Raw genomic sequence first — 8,973 nt, forward strand, 5'->3', positions numbered from 1 at the left:
GAGACGGGCTGGTTGAGTCATCCAAGGGCTGGGGGTGGGGCAGGCTGTTCCGGCCGGCTCCTGGCTGGCAAGGCAGGAGTCCTACGCCCAGCTCTGCCCCTAACATGCCCCGTGCCCTTGGGCAAGCCTCAGCATCAGGGCTGCCACGCGTTCGGTGGTGCTCGAAGCCCTTCAGCGTCAGGGTCAGTCCTTGGGAGGGGGGCTGTGGTCAGGCTGGTGGGCTGGGCTAGCAGTGGCAGGACAGGAGGAGAGCAATTGCCTCTGGTGGAATTAATTACTCTTTTATTAGCACAAAATAACAGCAACCTAGCAGCCACACGGCCCGAGAATAAGTTAAGGCACAGAGCAGGCGACGGGCGGCTTTCCCAGGGCCAGGCCTGCATGCCCCGAACTTCCTGAGCAAACTCCCTAGGGGCTGGGGTTTCGAGGGTCCTGGAGGGCCTCTTCCCTTGAGATGAGGGGAACGGAACAGGGCGAGAGGGGCGCCCCCATGGACGCAAGGGGTCCACGCTGCGCCGCGATCACTTCTCGAAGTAGGGCAGGTAGAAGAACTGGAAGCCCCGGTGGCCCTTGACCGCGCAGTAGATGAAGATCACGTGATAGACTGCGGGGCGGGGCCTGTCAGCGCAGAAGCCCCGCCCCTCCCCGCAACACCGCCCCCCGTGCCGCCCCACAGCGCCCGCCCCTTCCGCCCCGGTGCCCGCTCGCACCTCCAGGCACCAACAACAGGAAGCCCGGCACGAAGAAGATGGCGCTGGAGACACCTGCGGGAGGGACCAGAGCCCGGTCAGGGCAAGGGGGCGGAGGCTTCGAGGCCTTCCGGGCTGCCGCTGACTGCCCGGGCAAGCCTCACTCCCAGCTGAAAAGGAGCCGTGTACTGCCGGGAGGTGGGAGGGCTTGCCGTGGACCCGTGGACACAAGACAGGGGTGTCCTCTGCCTGTGGGGGCGGGAGGGTCGCTCACCTGGAGAGGGGGTCGCCTCCAGTCCCACGCCGACCAGGATCAGCACTGCACACAGACGGAGCCGCGGGGGTGGGGGCAGGAGCAGTGGTGAGGGCGGGGGCTCCCACCCCCAGCCCGGCTCAGCCCTAAGGAATGATGCCCCCCACCACCTCAGCTGAAGGTGCCCTAGGCAGAGACCCTCCCCAGGAAGCTCACCAAGCTCTGTTTCCAGAGCAAGGCACTGAGCAGGCCCTGGGAAGTGTGTGAAAGGAGAGATTTTTCTTTGTTCCTTGGGGTGGGCTTTTAGTCATTCAGCAAACATTTATGGAACACCTACTGCGTGCCTGGTACTGGGAATTCCGCCCTGAAGGGCAGATAAGGTCCCTGCCCTCATGGCCTGTCCTTAGTGGAGGAACCAATAAGAACCTGAAAGCTAACAGTACAGGTGATTGGGATATAGGGGGTAAGAACAGGGCAGTGCAGGAGTCCTGGGTCCCCAGTTAGAAGAGTGATGGGGGAATGAGGAGCTGGACTTTGGGCTCTGCAACAAGGGGGGTAGTAAGCCTGGGGGACGGGGGGGCCACCATGGACTGCTTTGTGCATTGCCCAGACTACTTCAAAAAGGGTGGGCCAGGTGTGGTGGCTCATGCCTGTAATCCCAGTGCTTCAGGGAGCCAAGGCAGGAAGATCGCTTGAGGCCAGGAGTTTGAAGCCAGCCTGGGCAACATACCAAGATCCGCATCTCTATAAAAAGTTTAAAAAAAATTAGCCCAGCCCAGGCGTGGTGACTCATGGCTGTAATCCTAGCACTTTGGGAGGCCGAGGCAGGAGGATCACTTGAGTTCAGGAGTTCAAGACCAGCCTGGGCAACATAGTGAGACCTTGTCTCTATTATTATTAAAAAAAAAAAAATTAGCTGAGCATGGTGGTACATGCCTGTAGTCCCAGCTACTAGGGAGGCTCAGCTGGGAGGATGGCTTGAGTCCAAGAGTTTGAGGCTGCAGTGATCATACCACAGCTCTCCAGCTTGGGCAACAGAACAAGACCCTGTCTCTAAAAAATAAAAAGGGCTGGGCGTGGTGGCTCACGCCTGTAATCCCAACACTTTGGGAAGCTGAGGTGGGTGGATCACCTGAGGCCAACATGGTGAAACCCCATCTCTACTAAAAAAATACAAAAAATTAGCCAGGTGTGGTGGCGGGGGCCTGTAATCCCAGCTACTCTGGAGGCTAAGGCATGAAAATCCCTTGAACCCAGGAGGCAGAGGTTGCAGTGAGCCGAGATTGCGCCACTACACTCCTGCCTGGGCGACAGAGCAAGACTCCTTCTCAAAAAAAAAATAAATAAAAATAAAGGGGTATAGGGTATGATGGGGGCTGAAACTCACTCCCTGCACCCTACAAAGGCCCTCTAAGGCGCTCTGGTAGCCCCAGGCTTGCCTTGCTGGGTTGAGGGGAAAAATGAAAGAACTTGGCAGCACTACCAGGGCCAGTGTACAGCGGTGCTGGGAAGTGGCAGCACCCTCCCCCACACTCAAACACCCTGAGCAGAGGCCAGACTCTGTGCCAGGGGCCTGGCTGGCTGGGGAGCCTTGGCCTTACTGGAGAAGCGGAGAGATGAGCCAGGGTAGCAGCCACAGTTAGTCCCTTCTTATGGATCACTCGTGACCCCAACCCTGGATCCTTTCTGGGGACTTTGCCTCCTCTACCCCAAAGAACGAGGCGCCTGGGAGCCAAAGAACACCTGGTGTGAGATCTGCCTGCTCTGGACCAAAAGTTCCCCCATCTGAGCAATGGGTAGGAGAGGGGTGCTTGTCAGTGCTTAGATGCCAGACAAGGGGAAGTGCCAGGTGCCCTGCGGCTCTGCACTGGCTGGGCACTCGGCATCCCTGAGCCCCTACACGTGGCTTCTGGGCACCACCTCACTTGTAGGACTTCTGTAAGATGGGAAAATAAAACTGCCCTGCACCTTGCCCAAAGTAGACACAGAATAAATGGTAGCTGCTACTCTTCTGTCCTCTAATGGATTTAAACAGGTTAAATTTTTTAAAAAAGGAAAAGTCTTTGCAGTGATAAGCCAGGTTCCATTTTCAGCTATGTGTGATTTCCTGGCTGTGTGCCCAGGTCACAAGGCCTCTGTCTCCTCACCTGTAAAATGGGAGTGTGATGATGGCAGCCAGCTGCCTCCTCAGGATGCTGGGAGGCTCAGTGTCAAGGGGGAGGCAGAGCCTGTACAAAAGGAGGGCAGAGCCTCCCACGGGGCCCCTCTTGACCCCAACCCTCAGGGCCACTCACCCAGCCCCAGCAGCAGGAGCAGGAAGGAGGCCAGCACCACTCGGCGGTTCTTCTGGATCAAAGGGTGTTGGGTCCAGCTGGGTGGCAGGAGAGCAGGGTGAATGTGAAGGAGGTAGAGGGAGGGGGTGCAGGAGGCTGTGGGGGCGGAGCCAGGGCTGCTCGGCTGGGGGCTCAGGCGGGCAGGCTCACCTGCAGCAGGTGTTGTAGGAGCGCTGGGTGCTGCTGCTGATGGTGCTGAAGGACCACTGGGAGCTGCGGATGGAAGTTCGGCTGGAATCCCTGCTAGGACAGGCGCCCAGTGAGGGGCAGGGAGGCAAGGACGGGGTTGCTTTGGGACAGGAGTCCTGATGAAGTGCAGGGCATGGTGCAGGGACTGGGGCTGGCCCCTTGCAGGATAGTGGGCCCTGAGAGGCCTCGGTGGGTGAGCATGAATTCAGGGGCTGGGGATGAGCTAGGGGATTCTGTAGGACAGGTGACCTGTATGAAGGTGGGGGCCAGACCAGACTAGGGGTTTCTGAAAGAGGTGAGTACAGCTGGGCACTAGGGTAGGGTGACCCTACAGTGTAGGGGACCCTGTGAGGAAAGTGAGGGTCAGGCTAGGAATCAATAGGACGGGATGGAAGAGAGTGAGTGAAGTGGGGTGAGTGACTGAGCAGGGTCCCTGGGGATAGGAGCTGGGGCTGGGGTACAGGGTTGGGTCCCCACCTGGCCCTAACCTGGTGCCGACTCCCCCATCCGGCTCCGGAGAGGCCTGGGCTCCATCCTCATCGTTCTCCAGGTTCTGTTGCAGAACACAGGTCTCAGGGGGGTTGCTGGGCTGGGGCCCTTCCTCACTCCCTCCCGGGGAGAGAAAAGCAGGCCTACACAACCATTTGCCTGGCCGCCTGGCAGCTGTTCACCTGGCCCTCTGCCCTCCCCGCAGAACGGGTTTGGTGATTCACAGAAACCAGGTAGGAGGTGGGTGGATGCCAGGGCTTTGGGGAGCAGGAGCCTGCATAGATCCCAGGGAAAGGAGAGCTCCCAACTTTGGGTCAGGGTGGAGCTCTCATTCAGTGGCCTAGAATGGGAGCTTGGGAATTGGGGTGCCAGGAAAGGCCAGGCCCAGAGTTCCCAGGTTCAAGGCACAGGGTTCTGGTCCAGGTCTCCAAGAAAAGCAGCCTAGGGTTGGTGGAGGTTTTCTGGAAAAATGGGTTTTTCTGGTTTAGTGGGAGCCAAAGGGTGGGCAAGGACTGGTCATGTGAGAGGAGCTCCAGCTCTTAGGGGTGGTGGTGGTGGGATTAGGGAGAGGGCTTTCAGAATAGAGAAAGGCGTGCGGGTTCCCATCAGCTTAGCTGGCCTGGGGCACAGGGGATGCTCCTGCGTGTGGGGCAAGGTCTGGTTCAGATACAGAGGAGCTCCCCCAACCCAGCGGGGGCCAGGTGCGAGTAGCCAGGATGAGTGGGGAATCCGGTTGGGTTCCCCAGCTGGAGCTGAGGGATGAGCTCCCGGGCCCGGGCACTGGGCTCTTCCCGGCTGGCTGGGGCCCGGTATGGGAACCGGGAGGGCCTGGGCAGGGCTCTGGATCAAGAGTCACGTCCGCGGGGCGGGGGGGCGGTCTCGCGCTTCAGCTGGGGCCTCTAGGCAGATTCTTCCCCGAGTTGAGGCCTTTGGGGCCCGGCCTGGGGTCCCGTCCGGCCGGGGGCAGGGGGTTAGGTGGGCCGGGCGGTTCACCTGGTAGCGCAGCCGGGACTGCTTGTCCTCGTCAGCCACCTCGAACCGGGCCCGACGCTCGAAGTGCAGCGGCCCAAAGCGCGCGACCCCGCTGGACTCGGGCCCAGGGCCCCCGTCCTCCAGGGACAGCTCGAAGGCATCATCAATGCTGAACTGGGGCCGGGCGGCGCTCATGGCCCCGGCCCGCTCAGGCGCCCTGCGCCGCCGCCATCTGCGTCCACACACCCAGCGTCGCCGCGGCCCCGTCGCCGCGGCCCCGCCCCCGCATGCCCCGCCCCTCCGACCCTGGCTCCGCCCCACGCGCCGGTCCCGCCCCCGTCCGCCCTAAGCAGGCCAGAGTTGCCGAGCCCTGAGCGGGCTGATGGGTGGGAGCCTCTTCCAGACGGAGCGCGCCCGCCCCGTGACGCCACTCAGTGGCCGCCATGGCAAGCGACAGCCCGTGCCGGGCTCGGACACAGCCCCCAGGCGTGTATGTGGGGGGGCTTGGAGGGGCTTCCACGCCCCAACCTCCAGGTCCCTGACAGGGCCTTTTGCACCGCAGCCTGTTCCTCGAGTGCCAAGGAGACTCCTGGGAACTGTTTCCCCACCTTACTCACAACAGCCCCGCACCGGAGGGGTGCTCTCCCCATTTTTGCAAATGTGGAAACCGAGGCTCAGAGAGCTTCTGTGTCTTCCAATTTCCAGTCAGTCTCCACGCAGCAGCCGAAGTGATCTTTTAAAACAAATCTTTTTATCTGCGTGTGTTATTCTGAAAACCCTTTTTAAAAATTTTGCTGCTGGCCTGGCTCGGTGGCTCACTCCTGTAATCCCAGCACTTTGGGAGGCCGAGGCGGGTGGATCACTTGAGGTCAGGAGTTCAAGACCAGCCTGGCCAACAGGCGAAACCCCGTCTTTACTAAAAATACAAAAATTAGCCGGGCGTGGTAGCGCATGCCTATAGTCCCAGCTACTTGGGAGGCTGAGGCAGAAGAATTGCTTGAACCCGGGAGGCAGATGTTGCAGTGAGCCGAGATTGAGCCACTGCACTCCAGCCTGGGCGACAGAGCAAGACTCCGTCTCAAAAAACAAAACAAAACAAACAAAAAACCTTCCCTTGGTTTTCCATTGCACTTAGAATAAAATCTGAACTCTTGGCAGGGCGCGGTGGCTCACACTTTGGGAGGCCAAGGAGAGTGGATCACTTGAGGTCAGGAGTTCGAGACCAGCCTGGCCAACACGGTGAAACCCAGTCTCTACTAAAAATACAAAAATTAGCTGGGCACGGTGACCAGTGCCTGTAATCCCAGCTACTTGGGAGGCTGAGGCAGGAGAATCGCTTGTACCCTGGAAGCAGAGGTTGTAGTGAGTGGAGATCACACCACTGCACTCCAGCCTGGGCAACAGAGCAAGACTCCATAAAAAAAAAAAAAATGAACCGTGGTGGGGGGCGGTGGGGGTGGAAGAGCAGAAGTACTCTATGAATTAGGTGGACCTGGTTTCAAATCCCCATTCTACCACTTGTAAGTACTTGGGACTTCGGCAAACCCCTCATTCATTTCTGCCACAAGTATTTATTAAGCATCTATTTAGGGCCAAACACTGTTTTGGGCACTATAGATACAGTGGTGAATAAAACAGTGCAAAATGAGACAGTTTCAAGTGCTGTGTGATGCAAAACTGACTTTAGATTTCGTACTCAAAGATGACCTTTCCAAGAGGTGACATTTGAGCAGGAATGCCAATGATGAAGGAGCCAGCTGTGAGAAAAGCAAGGTTCAGTGTTTTCCTGGCACCAGGGAACAGCACGTTCAAAGGCCAGGAGGTGGGAAGGAGCTTGGCCTGTGGAGGAAGAATGTGAGAAAACCAGTGTGGCTGAGCAGCAAGGAAAGGGGCAGGGCGACTTGATGAGCCTGGGAGGAGTAGATGGGCCCCAGAGCCTTGAGAGCTTTATGGACCTTAGTCAAGAGTTCTTTTTTGTTTTTGTTTTTTTCGAGACAGGGTCTCGCTCTGTTGCCCAAGCTGGAGTGCGATCTCAGCTCACTGCAATCTCCACCTCCTGGGTTCAAGTGATTCTCCTGCCTCAGCCTCCCGAGGAGGCTGGGATTACAGGCATGAGCCACAGTGCCCTGCCTTATTATTATTATTATTATTTTTGAGACAGAGTCTCGCACTGTCACGCGGGCTGGAGTGCAGTGGCAAGATCTCGGCTTGCTGCAACCTCCGCCCCCTGGGTTCAAGCGATTCTCCTGCCTCAGCCTCCCCTGTAGCTAGAATTACAGGCGTGATCCGCCCACCTCGGCCTCCCAAGGTGCTGGGTATGAGCCACCACACCCGGCCTCATGTTCATTTTATGGCCTCATGTACAGAGCTGAGTCAAGTCTACTTCTGTTTGTTACACATCAACACTATGAACAAGGCCCCTCTCGAGTTATGTTAATTCACTTACCCTCTTTCACTTCCCAGGTTCCTTCCTCTCCCCTGCCTTCCATCAGACCCATGTCAGCATGCTCAGTCGGCGTCCTTAAAGCCTGCCTGGCTCTGTACCATGTATGGCACTGTCTCCTATGTGGATGTGTTTGCAATTTACAAACATGATGTCATGCAGAAAATTCAGTTCTGTTATTTACACGTTTACATTTTTGCTCTCGATGCTGTTTTCCACATGCATTTGTTTGTTGTTTCTACAGGCTACATGCATGTTATACCATGTTGAGTGTCTAGCACCTTTATGATCCACCTCACCTCCACAGTGTTGCACACTCAAACTGGCCTCAACCCCGCCATCACAGGCATCACTGCAGTTAACATCTTCCTGCTGTCCCCTTATGGACTGTGGGAGAATTCCCCTTGGAGTAGGATTTCCAGGTTATAGGGCACACGCACTCATGACTTCACAGGGTACCACAGATGCTCTCCTGAGTGGCTGTGAGAGTTGACACTCCACCTGAGGCTTCTGGTTCTCTCAGGACTTGGTACCATCCAACTTTTTAATGGCTTGCCGATCTGATGAATTTAAAGTGGTACCTCATGTTCCTCTGGGTTCTCTGATGGCTGGAGAGTTTGAGCTGCTCTTTGTGCCCTTGTCAGCCATTGGGTGTCCCTTGTCTGTGAACTGGCTTTTCATATCTTTGGTCTTTCTTTTTGCTATTGGGTTTCTAGCCTTTTCCCACTAATTTGCATATCAACATATCTAATCATTAATCCCTTGCTGGTTTATGACCTTGCACATATTTCCTATCTGTCTGTCTTTGACTCTTTGTCTAACATGCTCTCAAAGAATAATCACTCCTTTTCAGGCTGGGTGCAGTGGCTCATGTCTGTAATCCCAGCACTTTGGGAAGCTGAGGCAGGAGGATCACTTGAGGCCAGGAATTCAAGATCAGCCTCAGCGTAGCAAGGCTGATGCAGGGCAGGTGATCCCCAAAATTGGGGCTTAGCCCAAGAGAGTGCTTGGCTTAACCTGGGAAAGAATTCAAGGGTGAGCTGGTGGTGTTAGACAGCAACTTAAACATTTTAAAAAATTTTTTGTTTTTTTAAGACTGAGCCTTGCTCTGTCGCCCAGGCTGGAGTGCAGTGGTGTGATCTCGGCTCACCATAATCTCTGCCTCTTGGGTTCAAGCGATTCTTCTGCCTCAGCCTCCCAAGTGGCTTGGATTACAGGCGTCTGCCACCACGCCCAGCTAATTTTTGTATTTTTAGTAGAGACAGGATTTCGCCATTTTGGCCAGGCTGGTCTCCATCTTCTGACCTCAGTTGATCTGCCCACTTCAGCCTCCCAAAGTGCTGGGATTACAGGCGTGAGCCACCGTGCCTGGCCTTATTTTTTACTTATTGGAAAGCAACTTTTACAGAAGCAGCAGCGCACAGCAGCAGCACAGGCGTCGCTCCTTGTGGAGCAGGGCCATCCCACAGGCAGTGTGCCCCCAGCAGCTGCTCAGAGGCAGTTCTGCAGCCATATTTATGCCCACTTTTAATTACATGCAAATTGAGGGGTGAATTATCCAGAAATTTCTAGGGAAAGAGTGGTAACTTCTGGGCCGTCAGGTCA

General features: G+C 56.5%; 1 protein-coding gene across 10 annotated transcripts; it reads right to left on the reverse strand.

Annotated features, from left to right (window-relative positions):
- Nucleotides 1-265: 265 nt before the first annotated feature.
- Nucleotides 266-5,208, reverse strand: TMEM134 (transmembrane protein 134). Of its 10 annotated transcripts, none has more exons than XM_055094592.2 (8): nt 4,947-5,198; nt 3,953-4,017; nt 3,426-3,488; nt 3,237-3,313; nt 1,593-1,686; nt 964-1,008; nt 711-764; nt 266-604 (listed from the first exon to the last, which is right to left on the reverse strand). In XM_055094592.2, exons 1-8 carry the CDS (start codon nt 5,118-5,120, stop codon nt 409-411), a joined length of 768 nt encoding a protein of 255 aa, XP_054950567.1. In that variant the 5' UTR covers nt 5,121-5,198; the 3' UTR covers nt 266-408. The 10 variants fall into 10 exon arrangements, 9 of the variants coding, with proteins under 9 accessions (XP_054950567.1, XP_054950566.1, XP_003828774.1 ...); XM_055094591.2 differs by having other exon boundaries at nt 3,426-3,515; XM_003828726.6 differs by lacking the exon at nt 1,593-1,686 and having other exon boundaries at nt 4,947-5,208.
- Nucleotides 5,209-8,973: the final 3,765 nt, after the last annotated feature.

Source organism: Pan paniscus, chromosome 9 (genome assembly GCF_029289425.2).
Source record: "Pan paniscus chromosome 9, NHGRI_mPanPan1-v2.0_pri, whole genome shotgun sequence".
In the NCBI taxonomy this organism is placed as follows: domain Eukaryota; kingdom Metazoa; phylum Chordata; class Mammalia; order Primates; family Hominidae; genus Pan; species Pan paniscus.

What these genes read in the sequence shown, in the direction of transcription:
- TMEM134 (XM_055094591.2), bottom strand. Translation starts at nt 5,120, where the DNA reads ATGAGCGCCGCCCGGCCCCAGTTCAGCATTGATGATGCCTTCGAGCTG. An exon ending in GGAGGCGACCCCCTCTCCAG is followed by an intron (nt 765 to 963) that starts GTGAGCGACCCT and finishes TCCCTCCCGCAG; the next exon opens with GTGTCTCCAGCGCCATCTTC. An exon ending in CCTGTTGTTGGTGCCTGGAG is followed by an intron (nt 605 to 710) that starts GTGCGAGCGGGC and finishes CCCGCCCCGCAG; the next exon opens with TCTATCACGTGATCTTCATC.